This window comes from Trachypithecus francoisi, unplaced genomic scaffold (genome assembly GCF_009764315.1).
Source record: "Trachypithecus francoisi isolate TF-2019V2 unplaced genomic scaffold, Tfra_2.0 Lachesis_group17, whole genome shotgun sequence".
NCBI classification, from domain to species: domain Eukaryota; kingdom Metazoa; phylum Chordata; class Mammalia; order Primates; family Cercopithecidae; genus Trachypithecus; species Trachypithecus francoisi.
In genome coordinates this window covers 52,719,645-52,737,817 of record NW_022681462.1, presented here as the reverse complement: position 1 = coordinate 52,737,817, position 18,173 = coordinate 52,719,645, and the positions used below count along the sequence as shown (strand labels likewise).

The 18,173-nt window shown below is 43.0% G+C and overlaps 1 protein-coding gene across 8 annotated transcripts in view; it reads left to right on the top strand.

Moving 5' to 3' along the window:
* The window catches only part of SPTBN1 (spectrin beta, non-erythrocytic 1), a 213,945-nt gene that overhangs the window by 143,692 nt on the left and 52,080 nt on the right, over positions 1–18,173 (top strand). For all 8 annotated transcript variants that reach the window (XR_004428292.1, XR_004428293.1, XM_033175702.1 and 5 more), the window contains 3 exons: positions 12,532–12,705; positions 16,557–16,648; positions 17,959–18,039. Coding sequence is in view for 6 of the 8 variants with exons in the window: in XM_033175702.1 (XP_033031593.1) it covers positions 12,532–12,705; positions 16,557–16,648; positions 17,959–18,039 (347 nt within the window). In the remaining 2 variants the exon portion in view is untranslated. The remainder of the gene's footprint in view (positions 1–12,531; positions 12,706–16,556; positions 16,649–17,958; positions 18,040–18,173) is intronic.

The window sequence follows — 18,173 nt, the reverse complement described above, 5'->3', positions numbered from 1 at the left end:
AATTTGTGTCTTTCTGGTTGTCTAGAAAATCTGAGCTGCCATCTTAAGGTGGCAAGCATTGAATTCAGTGGTCACTGACGTTCTCTTCCTTGCATACTTTTTATTTTAGGGGTGGAGGGAGAGGCTGGTGTTTTGTCATCTCCTTGGGAACAGAGCTCCTGATGAATTCACCCTGCCTTTTCAGGCAGGAAAGTTGTCAGCCTGCATTGAAAATTGTATCCCCAATCTGTTTCCCAGAGCTGCTGTGGCCCTCTCTAATGTGACTCTTGTTTATGCACCTTAAACTAAAGCTTAAAGCAGTCACTATGACTGATCCAACAGGTTTTGTCTCGCCTTGGTTTGAAAATGGTTGCTGTATCCTCCCAGAGCACATGTAGTGCCATAGGTGGAGGTGGGGCTGAGCCAGGAGCCAGAAGCCAACGCCCAGGGATGGAGACCACATCTGCACTGACATCACCAGGAAAATATGATGCTGGCGGTTGGCAGGGTTGCCAGAAAGCCTTATTTTTAACTTGATCTCCACCCTGTAGCTTGCCAGCTGCAGTGGGCCTGTGTGCAGACCAGCCCCACACCTCTTACAGCAGGCAAGGGTCTAAGGTTGTACCTTGTCCTATTTGTTATCAGCCCACAGACAGACTGCCTCTTTGAGTCTGGGTAAAAATGGAGCCAGAAGAGTAGTCTCTTCCCTGCCCTCCTGTTCAAGAACAGGGATCTCCAGAAGATAGTGAAGCCCTGTCTTCTCTGTAGTGAGTTTCATCCATGCCCTTTGTTCCTGAGCATGTATGTCTAGTGGCCTCATTTTCTGTGAGGGTTTGTGGGTCACACTAGACAAATAAAGGAGGCCCCTGCTCAGAACCATGGCAGCTATAAGAAGGCAGTTGGTTTGTGGTGTGGGGGTGAGGGAGTGGGCCCACACGGGGAGTTTGAACAGGCCATTTATTGCATTTTGATTTGTTTTTACAAAATGAATCTTGTTTGAGAGCCTAGACTAGAATCATTGTGATATGCAGCTTTAAATATAATTTTTATAACCAGACTTCCTTTCTCTACCTCTCAACCTTTTTTTGTTTCTTAGTATTTAACCTGGTATGATTATTTATTGATTTTGTGTGTGTGTGTGTGTGTGGTGTGTGTGTGTGTGTGTGTGTGGAGTGGGAAAATGGTGTTTTGAAAGTAGCTAAAAAAAAAAATCATTAAAGGTCACGTGGATAGGAATTAGTCTGAACATTTATTTTTGTTCCAATAGCATCCAATCTTCTAGACTATAGGGAGTAAATTGTTTGCCTTTAAAGACCCATAATTATTTTATACCAAGAAGATTATGTCCTTGATAGTGTCTCCATAATAAATGGGATCAGGCCCGTTGCCATTCTGAACAGGGCAAGAAAAATATAAGTAGGGAGAAAAACCAGTAAAGCGTAATTCTTAGGTGTATGTGAGTATCTCCCACTCCTCTCCTTATTTGCTAGCAGTAAGTTTTTTTGTGAGCCCAGATACCTAGGAGAGTAAGGATGGAGAAGATGATACAGTGGCTACCATCTCCAACCTCTTAAGCAGTTGGTGTCAGTGGTTTTACAGAACTTGGTAAAGCCCCAAGTGCCTTCATTTGTATTACCCATTCTTCATAGCCATCCTGGGTTATATAGGTTGGCCAGTCTAATTTTCTTATTCCAAAAATAAAGATACCACAGATAGAGTGCTCTAAAGCTCTTGTTCATCTGGACTGGAGATTTTAAGTCCCTTTGGCCTCGTAGTCTGTTTGGTTCGTGGAACTTCCTGGAAAGGAAACACACCACACACTGCCTTTGACTGTGGAGGTTGCCAAGGCCTCAAGTTAAAGATCCTCCCTGCAGGAGACCTCCATGAGAGCTTGCCCCAAAGGTTCCTTGCATATTCAGATTCCAGAACTAATGAGGTGGTTAGAGCTTCCAGGCCTGGGTAAATGAATGTCCCCAGCTAAGTGTGTCATCAGATAACATTAGCTGAGCTTTCTGCACCAGTGGTCCAAAACCCTGGGTAACATAAACATTTGTACTCTATCTGGAGCCCAGTCTTTGTCAACCAGCATTTTAGCCCCAGCACTTAACCACCAGCTTGGCAGTAGCTAGCAGATAAATGTTTGAGGGACTAGGTGATTCAATTTACTTTATTAATAGATTCTTAGAGCCAGTTCCTTTACAGAGGAGGAAATGTGTGTTTGTGTGCATGTGTGTTTTCTGATTAAAGTTCAAAGAAACATTAGTTTAGTGACCCAGACAATGCCACCCTCACCCCACCCTGGATTTTGGCTTAATAATATTTGAGTTAAATATGAGCAAGTTTTATGTAGGCATTTGGGTTGTTTAGGTACTTGATTTTGAACTACTCAGCAACATCAGAAGGCAGAGATCTCTGGTCCTGGCCTGGTTATGATCTGTGTCCAGAAGTGTCTGCTCCCTCTCAGTCTCAGGTGTATCAGCTCATAGAGCAGTGAGAAGACTGAGGGCTGGGCCAGGAAGCTTTTGCTAGTCAGGATTAGATTGATTAGAAAGAAAACTATTCTCATTTCTTATTCTGAAATCACTGTGGTCTGTAAGTCTCCATAAAGATCTCACTTGAAAAATCCCTTAAAAATACAGACCCACCCTTTAGCATCGGATTGGCAGATAAAAGTGTGAGCACAGAATCTGTGCTGGCCATTTAGTTATTAGACCTAGATCTCAGGGCCAGACTAGAATGAGACTTGAGGGGTGAAGGTTTGCCCTGCAGCAGCATTGACATGAGAGAGAGGAGCCCCTGGCATATCAGGCCTGCACTTTGGTGGTAATGTTCTGCCCACAGCTCATAACCCACTTGAGATGCTTGCCATTGCCTGCCACCTCCCTTCATGGGCATCTGCAGTGAAGAATGGTTCTCACTACAGTGGCCAGTTTTCTGCCTTGCTTCTGGCCAGACTAAGCCCTCGCCTCTGACTGAAATAAAGTGAGGTTTTCCAAACACCTCTACCCTCCCCCAAACCCCACCAAGTCAGTTATCAGTTATCACTGGTTTTTGCTTGCCTGTTGTTTCCTGATGTTCTGTATTCTGTCTTCTTACTCCATCAGTCAGTCTCTGAGAAAGCAACAGAAAAGTGTGTGTGTGCGTGTGTGTGTCTGTGTGTGTGTGTGTTGCCACCATTAATTTCAAAACAGGCTAAGCTAGGTGGAGAAGATAGATTTAACATGAGATTTGTTAAGCCTTAAATCCCACATTGAGCTGCTCTGAGTTTTTTTCATAAAGCCTTTGTTGAGAGCACCATACTGGTACATATTGTTTATTGAAACAGTGTTTGTGGACTGGCCATGGAACCTAGCTGGGTTTTTTTTAAAACATCATTTGTGTGGGAAAATTTACTTTTGTTTTAAACAACCAGCCACAGAACTCCTCCATTAAATGTGGGTCTAATCCCACAAGCTTGAAAAGTGAACTCAGAGTCCTAAGTGCCACACGATAAAGTGCCAGATGAATGGCCCCAGAGCCCTAGAGTTCAGGAGGGGAAATAAGCCCTCTGGACGGGATGTCAGGAAACCTTAGTAGGTGGATAGGATGTGGGTAGGGTTCCAGCTGGGTCCAGGAGAAGAGAAGAGCTTCACAGGCGGGGCAGCCAGAGTGTGAAAGCTCATAATTTGTACTAAGTGAAGAGAGCATTTGGAGGTAGCAAGCAGCAGGCACTGGTGTAGGGCAAGTTTCCCAGTTAACCTGGAGGGGTTTTTTGGAAAGGAATGGTGATGGTAACTTCCCTATCACTTGTGTTTACAGAGTGCTCTCCTACTCTTTTCTCATTCAGTTCTTACAGTCTAATGAAGTGGGCAACTGTTACCTCTGGTTTACAGAAAACGGTTACCAGTGACTTGCCAAGGCCAGTGCTGCTAGTAGGCGATACGGTGTGGACTGCAGCCCACCCTACTGACTCTTGAGCACCTCCTTTCCCTCGGAGCCCTTAGGATGGGGTCCCAGCAGGGAACAAGACAGACAGGAAGTCATGGGACACAGTGTGGTGTTCCCTGATTAATCCTAATTGGGCCAAAATAACTAATACTCCTCTGAAAGCTCAAAGTTTCATGTGATGGGAGGAGTTTGGGGACTAATGTGAAGTGAGTTTGGCTTTGTAGCATATTAGAAGAAATTTTGAAATTAGTGCTTCCCATCTTACCCTGTGTATTCAGTAGAGACCTTTGTTTGTGAATAGCAAAAATCTATGTTCAATTAAAAGACAAAAACATAAGCAAGTGCCTGTCACACTGATTTGCTGAGATCAGTGTCCTTTCTCTATTTTCTCTTCACCTGAACAAGAAATCAGCAGGTACTGTAGACTTCAGCTTTGGTGCTAGTGAGTCCTCTACCCTGCAACACCCTGTAGATTGTTTTTATACAGCTGTGAGTGACTTTAGTGACCACCAGGTTAAATCCCCTCACTTGGTAGATACGGTAAGTCAGGGAAAATAAGTGACCAGCGAGGCCACCCAGCTGGGTTGTGGCAGATCTAGGCCTCACTGGCCTCTCTCAGTGCCTGGGGCTGTGCTCTGTCCAGCACCACAACCCTTGGTGAGTTGTCACTCCAGGTAGCTGCAGGGTTGCTTTGGACACTTACAGAGAAAGAAGGGGTTGGGGGTACAGGGTGGAACAGGGCATCGCAGCACGCCAGAGATCTCCCAAAACACCCTGCCAGAAACCTTCCCTTGTATCTTCCTCTCCTATTAAAAAAAGAGGACAGATCAGCTCCGTGAAGCTTTTCTCTTTCTTTCTTTTCCTCTCCATCTTTGGACTGACAAAACCTTTGCCATTGTGATTACTCCATAGTTCTGCAAAGTCTGATGCCTTACAGAGTGTGAATGACCCAAACTCAAGGCTGGGCGGACAGGTGGGGCAGAGTCAGTGCCCCAGGAGGGACCACCCAGCCCCCTCCTTCCTCTCTAAAGGTTTTGGGTCCATGCAGGGGAATTTGCCTAAGGCCATACTGCTTCTTAGGCAGAGCCTGGACTGGACTTGCTGCTCCATAAGCAATTAGAATTATGTTGTCAGATCCTAGAGATGTTTATGTGGCCCAGTAAGTTTCCTCGCCTCTTTTAGAGTGAGAAAGAAGATGGGTCTGGGATGGAGATACGACTGGTAAAGGTTTAGGACTAGACGGGACCTTGGGAAGGGGAAACAGGAAAAGCGCCTGTGAAAAAACACAGGAATCCACGGACTGTAGTGTGAGGGGAAGGGAAGCTTCTTAAAATGATTTAAAGGAGGATCAATAAAAACAGGCATTTTCCTCAGAGGAACTGCTGTCTGCCTGCAGAGCCCCCCGATAGTCATGTGAGTCTGGTATCGACCCTTGTCCCCATGTTAAGGGGTGAGTGGGTGAGTTTCACTTTCCTGTCAGAAGGGACACAGGACAGAAGTGCACATGTTGCTGTGGGGATGGACACATGCCACACTAGGGAATCCAATGGCTAATAATGGAGGCAAGACAGAGGACACTCCTTTCCTTTGCAGAATTAGCCACTCTTGGGGCAGGCTTCAGAAAGTGTTTACTGCTCTGAGGCGCCCACCCCCCACCCCCCCCCCCCCCCCCGCTCCATTATGTTTAATTTTCTCTATTGTTACCTCTTCTTCCTTTTGAGAAGATGAAGTTTGGCAATATAAAAATAGCTCTTTAAAAAAATGAAAACCAGCCAGCAGATGGGAACCGAGTCCCTCACTTCCTTTCACATGGAAGCACGTACCCTTCTTCCCTGTACTGTATTCTGGGTTTTTCCTGTAGCATGAAGAGGACGAGCTTTAAGTCCTGGTTCACCACATACTAACTAGCCGGTAGATTGCTTCATCTCTCTGAGCCACTGTGTCTTCATCTATAAAATGACAGGAATAGTAATTATTATAATGCTGGGTTACTGTGAGGATTAGATGGGATCACAGCTGTCAGCCGCCTAGCAGGGAGAGGTGAACACACAGTAGTTGCTCAGTAAATGGCAGCTAAGAATTTTTAGATCTTGGGAGCTTTGAAGTTTGTAACATGTTTCTATGGATAGCTCTGTGAGATCATGATCACCTCCTGAACTTAATTTCTTGTAATTACTGCTTCCTAAACTTGCCCAGATATTGTGCCTTAAAACATGTGAGAAGCCCACTCTGAAGCAGGTAGAACACACATTGTGGGAGTGTGGTGTACTTGAGTTTTAGTCTCAATTCCCACTCCCTTCATGTTGTACCATCAGGAAGTCGTCTCACCTCGCTTTGTCTTATTTATTCTTGTTATTCTGAGGCTTGCTAGTTTTTGAGTTGCATCCAGGTCTGGAATGAACCATCTCTTAGCTCATCTGGCATAGCCAGTCACCATCAGCATGGGGTCCCTGTGATGTGGCATTGAACTTGTTCAACCTGCGTGAATGTGTTTGGGCCCCATCACCACCCTCCCTCTCCCACACCCCAGACCCCATGTTCATGTGGAAACACACACACATTCCATTGAGATTTTGTAGAGAGAGAATAGAGTTGTGGAATGTGTCGTACATGTTTCCTGTTTGTGGGGAGGAGGTTCTGAGAGGACCGCTTTTTCTACTGCATTCATTTGAATGTAAGTGAGACAAGTGATTATTTGAGATCAAGCTTTCAGGATAAAGTCTGAAAGAACATTGGTTATGTCCTGCTGGTTGGAGCCTGGGAAGGTACCCACAGTCCCCATCTGTTCATGATTCTCTTCCTTAACTTCTCATAATTCTATCCACACTGTCCCCTCCACCCTCTTGGAGGGAGACGTAGGGGAATGGCTGCTGCAGTTAGAAGTTTCAGTCCCCCTTGATCTGCAGTTCCCATCACGAAGGCACTTTCTTTGTGATGAAAACAGCATATGTAGGTGGACCACTCACTATGTCACTGCTCAGGTGCACAAACTGACAAGAAATGAGAGGAAAAGGCCCCCGAACAGCAAAAATGTCAGAAGCCCCTGCACCTTTCTTAGAGGCAGTTAGTCCCCATCCCTCAGATTTGAAGTTTTGAACCAGGAGCTTCATTCAATCCAGAAACCACCTGGATATGAGAAGAAAAGGAGCTGCTATGAATAGTCATGTTTCAGCGTGAGAAATGACAGCTGATCCAAGAGACGAAAGGAAAAACTTAAAGAGTACACGTGAGAGCCATATGCACAGTTCTGCGACTCCTGGCCGCGAGAGCTGCTCCACCCACTTCTTCTAGGGCGGCACTGACTCCATCCATTTCTTGGACAGGAGCGTGATGGCGTCCCAGATAGCTTTAGGAGGCTGACGGGTATACTGTGGAAAGAGAGAGCACCAGTGTCACCTCAAACAGCACTTGCAGAATGAGAGTTACAGAATTTTAGATTAAGCCCACACCTGTTTTATATCTATTTTTTCTACTTCATTAGATTGCTTGATTTTGATGCAACCTGGCATTGCACAAATAGCAAATTCCAGCATTTCCCACATACCCAAATTAAAATCATTTTGAAGTTTCTGAAGGCAAAATCCACCTCCTGTTTCTTTTTTGGGGGTAAGGAGGATATCACAATAATGTGAGAAGCTTAATGTTTAAAGACATTTCTTTTTCCATTGCTGTTATGGTCGGATTTAACTGACCACAGGTAGAAAATATTCAAGGGGAAGAACAATGAAAAATAACAATACAGAAATAAACAATGATACAATGTTTTAAAAATATAGTATAACAACTATTTACATAGCATTTATGTTGTATTAGTTACAAATAATATAGCCATGATTTAAAATATATGGGAGGCCAGGTTGGGTGGTTCATGCTTGTAATCCCAGCACTTTGGGAGGTCAAGGTGGGTGGATCATTTGAGGTCAGGAGTTCGAGACCAGCCTGGCCAACATGGTTGAAACCCTGTCTCTACTAAAAATACAAAAATTAGCCAGACATGGTGGCGGGTGCCTGTAATCCCAGCTACTCAGGAGGCTGAGGCAGGAGAATCTCTTGAACCCAGGAGGCAGAGATTGCAGTGAGCCAAGATCATGCCATTGCACTCTAGCCTGGGTGACAGAGCGAGACTCTGTCTCAAAAAAAAAATAATTAATTTTTTAAAAAGTATATGGGAGGATGTGCATAGGTTATATCAAATACGGTGCCATTTTATATAAGCGACTTGAGCATCTATGGATTTTGGTATCCTTGGGGGACCTGGAATCAATCCCCTGTGGATAACAAGGGACAATTATATTGAAAATAAAATTTTACTACTTGTGGTAGGCCTCTGCATATAATCTTATTTCCTCAAGGCCAACCACATTCTTCTGTTTTTGCTTGTCCTTTTTTATAGGAGAAAAGAAAGTAAAAAATAATAATCAGAGACTGGACAGACTTAAAGTGGCCACTTGTTACCCGAGTAACCTTCCTTTCAGACGTTTTCCACGCAGCACATAGCTGAGGATCTTAACTACCCAAAGGAAAAGCAGGGAATGGACAAGATACTAAGTTAGGGCTGGCTGCTGCCCTTAACTGCACATACCTGGGTTGCTGCAGCCTGGCCCTCTTTCCCCTGTGAGGTCAGCTCAGCACACACCAAGCCCAGTCTGTCTGCTGGTATTCAGTTCACTCTGCACATAATTCTGTGCACAGAACCGGACCAAAGACCCTTGAGAATATAGAAGTATAAAGCCTCATCCTTGCACTTAGGAAGGGAACAGTCTAGTTGGAAGTAATAAGAGTGATAAATGAAACAATAGCAAAATTATAATGATTGGTTCCGGGGTTCTGTGGTCCAGATTGTTAGTTGTAGAGTTGTGAGGAAAAGGAGAGCTGTGAGACCCAGAATGATTGGAAATGGGAAATATCTCCAGGAAGGAAAGATGGGCCTTGGCCCGAGCCTTGGAAGGTAGATAGGTGTGATAAGGTGAAGAGACTGGGGAGTCAGGACGACGGGTCACAGGCTGAGTGCATTCTTCTACATGTGGATGTATGCATCCTGCTGGCATCTTTTTAAGATGGTGACATCAACTCCAGATGCAGCCTCTACTAGACGGGGAGTGATGGGAAAGAGGAAGGAGAGAAGGATGGAGCCAGATGGGTGAGGGCACGAGCTTGGTGTTGGTACAACAGATAATAGAAACCCATTGTGTGTGTGTGTGTGTGTGTGTCACACACAGTGGACCCTTGAACAAAGCAGGGGGTTTAGGGGCACCAACCCTATGCCATTGAAAATCTTCCTATACATTTGATTCCCCCAAAACTTTTAATAGCCTACTCTTATCAATAACATAAACAGTCAATTAACATATTTTTCATATTGTATGTATTACTTTACTGTAGTCTTAAAGTAAGCTAGGGAAAAGAAAATGTTACTAAGCAAAGGAAGAGAAAATATATTTGCTGATTGATTAAGTGAAAGTGGATCATCATCATGTCTTCATCCTCATCTTCACATTGAGTAGGCTGAGGAGGAAGATGGGGGTGTTGGTCTTGCCATCTTGGGGTAGTAGAAGTGGAAGAGGCAGAAGGGGAGGCAGAAGAGGCGGGCACACTTGGTGTAACTTTATGGAAATAACACAAGCAGTCTTGAATGATTGGAACCCTTGCAATAAATTCAGTTTGTTTTCTGGTACTGCTTTTACATCCTCTTCTTCATCGTTTGTCATCTTTTTGGAGGCACTCATTTTCATCAAGTCATCTTCCGTTAATTCTTCTGACGTGGTGTTGTCAGCTCTTGTATTTCTCCAAGATCCATATCATGAAAACCTTCACCCTTCTACCTTTTTGCCATATCCACAACCTCTTTCATAGTTTCCTTCATTGGCTCTGTCCTAAATTCTGTGAAGTGATGTATAACATCTGGACATCGTTTTCTCCAGCAGGAATTTATTGTTTCAGACTTGATGACTTTCACAGCTTTTTCTATAACAATGACGGCATCTTCAGTGGTATAGTCCTCCCAGACTTTCATGATGTTCTCTCTGTTGGGGATTCTATTCCATAGCATTGACAAACCTTTCCATAGAGTTTTGTGTAGTAATGAGCCTTAGAAGTCTGTATGACCCCTTGATCTAGAGGCCGAATTAGGGATGTTGTGTTTGGAGGCCAGGAGACCATGTCAGTGCCTTCAGCGTTGAACTCATGGGGTTCTGGGTGGGGGCATTGTCTAATACCAAAATAACTTTAAAAGGCAGCCTCTTACTGGCAAGGTACTTGGAGACTTCAGGAACCAAAGCATCAGTAGAACCAATTCAGAAAAACGGTTGTCACTGTCCAGGCCTTCTTTCTGTACAACCGAAAGACTGGCAGCTGGTATTTATTTTTTCCCTTCAAGGCTCAAAGGTTAGTAGCTTTATGGATAAGGGCAGTCCTGATTATAAACCCAACTGCATTTGCACAGAACAGTAGTTAGCCTATCCCTTTCTGCCTTAAGTCCTGGTGCTCACCTCTCTTTCTCTTACTAGGCTTTTGTGGCATTTTTTTCCACTTTAATCTGCGTTAAAAATTTGTTGAGACAGGTACACTTTTTCCTCAATGATTTTCTTAATTAATGGCGCCTGGGAACTCATCTGCTGCCTCTTGGTCAGCAAAAGCTGCTTCTCCCAACTCCTTGACTTTTTTTAAAGCCAAACCTCTTTCTGAAATTGTCAGACTGGGAGCTCTGTGAATCTTTCCTGGTTCTGAGGGCTACCCAATTAAAAATTAATAGTCATACCACCCTTTGCTGGTGTTACATTTTCCTACACCTTCGTATGCCTTTAAATTGTGATATGATGACTTCACTTTTTCTCAAATCATATTAGTCTTTAGGTATGCCTCTCTTATGGCAATCCTGCACTCACATAAAAGATGCATTGTTAATTATTTATTTATTTGTTTATTTTTTTGTAGAGATGGGTTTTGCCATGTTGCCCAGGCTGGTCTCAAACTCCTGGGCACATGCAGTCTGCCTGCCTCAGCCTCCCAAAGTGCTGGGATTACAGGCACGAACTGCTGCACCCAGCCAAAAGCTGCATTTTCAATATGAGATAAAAAGATATTTCACAAAAAAGTGCAAGGTCTTTGCATCTGCTGATGTAGCTTCAGGGATGGCTTCACAAATTTCCTTTTCTTTTTTTAGTCTTCAAATGGTGGGCCACCACAACTGTGGACCTCAATCTACAACACATAGCAAGCAGTTCATCCTTTTCTTGTAGTGTCTCGACTTTTCTCTGCTTCTTGGGAGTACTTCCAGCTTCACTAGTGGCACTTTGGGTCTCATGATATTAGTCAAGGTTTACATTATTGCACTAGACACTGTGAAAAATACACAAGAACTTTTACTGTGATACCCAATTTACTAGAGAGGCCATGTGGAGATGATTAGCATCATAGGCATTTTAAGTGGGCACTCACAATACTTGAGCTCATCGCAGTAGGAGTTAGAGATGGCTCTGAAATTGTTATAGTAGTACAGTACATACCAAAATTTAGTACTACACAAATGGTGCCATTACAATCTGTGTTTGTGTGTATGAGTTTTGATAATTTTTAATTTTATGACAGATTGGTATATATTTTGTGGTAGTAAATGATAAAATAGACTACCATCTACATATATTTTATGCATTCATGACATACCTTGTTCTTAATTTTTTCTGATATTTCTAGGCTAGGCCATTCATCTGAGTCTTTTCAAATTGTCACAAATCTCTAAAAAATTTTCCAGTGTATTTATTGGAAAGAATCCATGTATAAGTGCATTTGCATAGTTTAGGCCCAACTAAAGGTCAACTGTGTGTGTGTATCTAGTACATTTTTACAGTAGATGTGTATGTACTTTTATAGTAGATGTATACATACTTTTATAGTAGATAGTATATTTTATAGTAGATGTATATATACACATATGTATTATCTACTCTCTCTCTATATATTTTTTTTGTTCGTTTGTTTTATTTAAAATGTTCACCTTCCAAGGGTCTCTTTTATATTTTGATAAAACTGGGTAAAAGGAAGAAACATTTGGGGTATTTAAATTGCACTACACTCATTTTTTCCCCTTTTCCCCTTCTTTTCTGTAAGTTACACCTTTTTACTTAACCTTCCCCATCCCTCCGCACACAACCACCACTTGGAAATTCTTCTGATTTGATGGTTGTGTTCCCTGTTTTCATTTTGAGCCAACCTTAAGGGTTACCAGCAGGTGGCAAACCTATTTTTACATTCCAAGTAATCAAAATCCTCACAGGTGTTTGTCATGCAGCTGCAAAAAAATTGTATGGATGGCAGCAGTAGCACTGAAATTCTCCATGAAAATTGGATTCTCTCTTCCCTGAACTTAAACAAATGCTCATTTGTAAACTATATAGCTCCACAATTAATCTCGAAAGAGGAATCAGTTACCATCCCATTAAGTAAACTTTTCTTATGTGGCTGTTAGGTAAATACTGTCCTTGAACTTAATGAGTACACGTGTTTGTTAATGTTCTGCTCCGAGCGGCAGAGCATCGCATGAATGGGCACGTGTGACTAGGCAGTAACTCGGGGTTCATCTCTACTCTGTTGAGTGATGTGTCTCTGCCTCTGCTCTCCTGTTTCTAGCCTAAACCCACCAAAGGACGAATGCGCATCCACTGCCTAGAGAATGTGGACAAGGCCCTTCAGTTCCTGAAGGAGCAAAGAGTCCATCTTGAGAACATGGGATCCCATGACATTGTGGATGGAAACCACCGGCTGACCCTTGGCCTCATCTGGACCATCATCCTGCGCTTCCAGGTAAGAGTCTCTGCCTAGGCTTGCTCAGAACTTAGGCTGACCTCTCAGAGGTATGAGCATCCTTATAGAGCTGGCCTCCATGTGTCAGAGGGATCAGGAAGACCAGGTTGAAAGCACGTCTCAGAGTCAGGTGTGTCATATCCAGCCCTCAGAATTGAATGCTGCCTCATAGGCGTGTGGAATCTACTACATCCTCCTGCAATTGTACTAGCCCCTGATAATCTTAGCTCTCCTGTCAGACACGTCTCAGTGGCCCAGGGGCTTCTAGACTGCATCCCAGCCCACCACTTTGCTGGCACCTGCTCTAAATGTCTGGTCTCTGCTGCTTGGCTCTCAGGAGCAAAGGTATAAGGATGTGGCCAGTGCTAGGTTATTAGCTTAGACTGCCTCAGCTTCACTCAACTATGACGTGTGTTACAGAATATTTTTAGGCAAAGCTGTTGAGGGTTTGGCATGTGTGTGGGCTCCATTTTCACCTTCTCATTCTCTTTGGATGTGAGGAAGCAATTTGCAGGAGGAAAGTACAAAACACTTGTGTTCCTTTGAATTGATGATGATTTTATGGGTTTTGTTATACTTGAGGAGGAAGGCTCTAAGTATAGAAGTATTTTAAGCCAGAAGGTAGTCTCAAGGTCTTTTTGTTCACCACTTTCACTTTATGAAGAAATTGGGGACCCAGAGAAGTTTGAAACCTTGCCCCTGATGACGCAGCCAGCCAGGGCTATAGGGGGTACCTCTGACCCCTTAAGAGACAGCACTCAGCCTTTTGGGACTGTGCAGCACTACGGGTCTGATTATTGGTTCTTTCTCCAGGCGGATGCTTCGTGCTCATGCGTTCCAATTAAAATTGGAAAGGCAGGAACAACTTTGTACTGTAGTGTCAGGTTTCTCTACAAACAAATATTCTAACAGTCCTGTCTCCTCAGTGACTGTGTTCTCTTGCCATTCCTTCCTGTTCTGCCCCTTCAATAAAGATCTGCTTGATTTTTCTAGGTAAACAAAAACCTCACACAAAAAGGAAAAACGAAAAATCAAATTATAGCTTGCTTTGTTTTCTTATTGAAACTCTGAAATCAGCCTGTGAACAATCCCTTTTCCTTCTCACTTGCCCTAGGATTGGGCTTCAGATAGTGTCCTGAGTATATATGTGGGAGGAAGGGGTAGGGGACTAGAATGAGTTACAGGAAGAAACAGCTTCCTGACTGGCTGGTTCCCAAGCTGGCTGATCATCTGATGCCATTGGGAAACCCTCTTAATAATTCAGGTTCCCAGGGCCCAGCCCTAGTAATTCTAATTAAGTAGGTCTGAGGAGAGAACCGTGGTTGAAGATGGTACAACATCATTAAAGGAGTTAATTACAGCAATCAAGGACATTTTTTCCCCAGACAGAACTCTTATATTTCTGTCATTTAGATCCTGAATGATTTGAAAATGGAGTAGCCATTGAATCCACTAATTACTGCTCTTGTGTCTTACAGAGGTGAAATTAGTAGCAGGACACTCCTCAAGCTTCACCCCAGTTTTATGGAGTAAAATATATTTCTGTTACCTTTGGCCTCCAGTAATCAGAGCGTGGAAGGGCATCCTGACTGTGGGCTGTCGACAACAGGTCAGCACCCAGGTCAGGGAGCTGGCACACACAGCCCTTTTCAGGATTCTCAGCGTGAATTGCATTGAGTCATTGACCAATTCACTTCCTGCCAGTTTGCCTATTCCTATACTTCGACTTATAAATGCTGATGTGTATTTTCTCCCTTTCTGTTGCAATGAGAGGCATAGACTGCTGATGTTACCGCGTGGCCTGCAGTGTTGGTGTCTGACATGACTCAGCTTTCTTCAGCAGCTTTATTAAAACATTACCTATACTACAAAAATAATACGATTATGAATCAGCCAAGATCCAGTTATAGATATCTAGCATATCTACAAGGATACTTGAGATATCCTTGTAGATACATAGGGTGAAGCTTCCCTGTGTATCTGCAAGGGTCTCTCCTTCCCCCAGCTCCTGAATATACGGTTTTACAAGTTCCCAGTGTGTGTGTGCGTGTACTCTCACTGCTACCAGGATATGGCCTGACCTGTATGTGCATAGAGATGTCCATTAAATACTGATGATGACACAGATTTTTATAATGCTGCCCCTTTAAAAGAGAGTAAAAGGGCCAGATGCAGTGGTTCATGCCTGTAATCCCGGCACTTTGGAAGGCCAAGGCAGGTGGATCACTTCAGGTCAGGAGTTTGATACCAACCTGGCCAACATGACGATACCCTGCCTCTACTAAAAATACAAAAATTAGCCAGGTGTGGTGGCACGCACCTATAATCCCAGTTACTTGGGTAGCTGAGGCAGGAGAATCACTTGAATCTGGGAGGCGGAAATTGCAGTGAGCCAATATCACACCACTGCTCTCCAGCCTGGGCTGCAGAGACTGTCTCCAAAAAAAAAAAAAAAAAAAAAAGTAAAAGGTGGTGTGAAACTGGAGTGGAAGTCTCTGAGTTTGCCTAGTTTAAATAGGGAGCTATCTTCATTTCAGAAGGGTAGACTTTGTTTCCATATGGACAAATCTGGAAACTGATACCCTTCTTCACACAGAAGCATAAGAAAGCCAATGGGTTACTATGTGAAGTTACAGCCTGACTTTCCTGGTGAGCCCCTCTCTCACCCCTTGAGTGAGGGTTGTTCTTCCACATTCCCTTTCTGCACTTGAGCTAATGATCCTAATATTAGAGACTGGGGTTTATGCAAACTCAGGCTTCACCTTCTTAACACAATTAAAAATAGAGAATTTTTTTAAAATGTAGTTGTTTGAATTCCCAAGTGTTTTTCCTAGTTGAAAGTTTCTAACTTTTTAGTCCCGTATTTATATATTTTGTCTTCATTCTCTCTCTCTCTTTCAAAAAGAATTCTGGGAAGTGTTTGTAGATTGAATGGAGTAAAGGTTGTAGGGAGCATGACAAAGCAGAGAAGCTTAAAATGACTATAGCTGGAGGTGATGGATGGACTCCTGGCCAGCACCATCCACTCCTGACTCCATTCCACATTTTACTGTACAAGAGGAAACTTTCATAAGTAGACAAAAGTGTGTTTGGAGCATTAGTCTAAAATTACGTAGCTGGCAGTTGGCGCCTAATCTAAGAACTAACATTCATGGACCCTTATGAGCTCTGCACTTCATTATATCATTTAAATGCATAACATGCTGTGAAATTAGCCACTGTCATTATTTCCATTCCTCAGATGGAGAAGCTGGGGAACCTGCCCAAGGGCACATGGTAGGTGATGGAGCCTGGATTCACATACAGGCAGTCTGACTTTGGTGCCAGCTGACCAGGCTTTGTTTATAATGTTGCAAATACGCTGCCTCTGAGTGGCTTATGAATGCACACCATGGAAGCACAGCACTTAAGCACACACTTGCTCTAATGATTTGGAAGTGGTACACACAGTGCCCTCATCAATGAAGGCTGCACCTAGTGTGAAAAATATTTACTTATGAAAAACTGAACTCAGTATTTTTCTGGAGGTCTGATGAGATTCCAGATACACTGTGTGAACCACTGTGCTAGCTTCTCACTGGAAAGATGGGCCGTCTCAGGGGTAAAAATGACCTCTGATAGGTGCTGGGAAGTCCCTTCAGCCTTCTCTCTGTGCGACGTAGAAAACCTAGTTCTGGTTGTGTTTCTGGTTGTGCTTCTGAAGGAAGCAGTTTTCATTCACAGGGTAGATCGTCTGCAGGACAAGGCTTTGATCTCCAGTTTATTCTTTATGTATATGCAGACCTGTTCTTCAGTGGCTCTTTGAGACAGCTGACCCATCTATTTGTCTAATATTTCTTTGTAAATCTTAGATCCAGGATATCAGTGTGGAAACTGAAGACAACAAAGAGAAGAAATCTGCCAAGGATGCATTGCTGTTGTGGTGCCAGATGAAGACAGCTGGGTGAGTGTGAACGCAGAGGGTATTGGGGCTGCTTCTTCCAGGACTGAATTCCACTGCAGTCATCACTTAGAAGGTCATGACAGGTATCTTTTCCACTGCTTCCATTGGGAAGTCTTGTTAACTCGTAAGCAGTTGATAATGACTTTTCAATTAGCTCTCAGAATGGAAGGAGTTCTAATTTATATTTTAGACCTGTCATGTCTTCATAGTCAGTTTCCTTCTCTTTATTAAGGAAGCTCCAGAGAGCATTATATTTTGAATTTGAAAACCCTGGAAGCATGTTTAGGAATCATATCCATGATATTTTAAGAATACAGTTGTAGGTTTTCTTCACCCTTTAATTTCTGTTTTGGGGAGCTTTCTTTGCACAGTAAACATTAGCATAACCTTTTAATATTATCTGTGTCAGTTTCCCTTTGATGTTTTCATTGAAATTTCATTGAAGCTGTTTTTAGAGAACCGCACCTTTTTTGTTGCTTACTACTGTTAGAACTCAATTGATGCTAAACCTTCGAGTTCTTAGCAAATTGGTTTAAGGTTATAGGTACTTACTGAGACCCAATTTTAGGTTAATTAGATTTACTGTCAGAACTACTTTAGGTATAGATGTAACTCTAATGAATATGAATTCAGAATATGAAAATCAGAACTCTGTCCATTATGAGAGCTAGCTGAAAAGTGATCGTGTCTATAAAGAGCTTATGGCCTAATAAAAGGGTCAAGTCAGGTATGAACTTTTAATCAGCCACTGATATAAAGTTATTAATAGTCAATATGGTATCGAATAGCTGATTCATTATGGGTAAGTTTCAAACATAAATTTTTCAGGGAGGTACTACTTTTACAAACTTCATCCAATTAAGTGGCATATGGAAGAAAGAAAGCTGAGTGTCACATGAACAGGTAGTCCCACCACTTCTTGTCCCAAAGTAATGTGCGACAGGGGACTGCAGGTCCTGGTGTCTTTGTAGGTAGATTAGAAAGCCAGTAGAAGCAGAGGCCTCACAGGTGTCTAGGTTGTCGTCACTTTTTCCTAAGTAAGAGTAGTGTTTTAAATCTACGACACAATTCACATGTTTGTGAGATTGAATTACCAAGCAAGAAAAACCACATGGATGCATGTTTTATTTTTATTTTATGGCAAGCTGGAGTTGATGGGATTTTTGTTCTGACTTGATTGTCCTTAGTGATATTCACTGCTTTAGGTTTTACAATGCTTACAGACTTATTTATTAACAAAGCACTTGGCAAAAGTATAAACCTCCATGTGGTAATTGTGTTGCTTTTCCCTTCTGCTTTGTCCTTGGCAGGTACCCCAATGTCAACATTCACAATTTCACCACTAGCTGGAGGGACGGCATGGCCTTCAATGCACTGATACACAAACACCGGTAAGTCCGTGCAAATCATCCTAGCAATTGTGGGGCAAAAGGTTGCTGTCTGTCCATAGCAGGTTTGGGTGACTTTCCCATATCCGTTGCCTTAACTGTTGCACCATGGTGGAAATTCCTACATTCCATGTGAG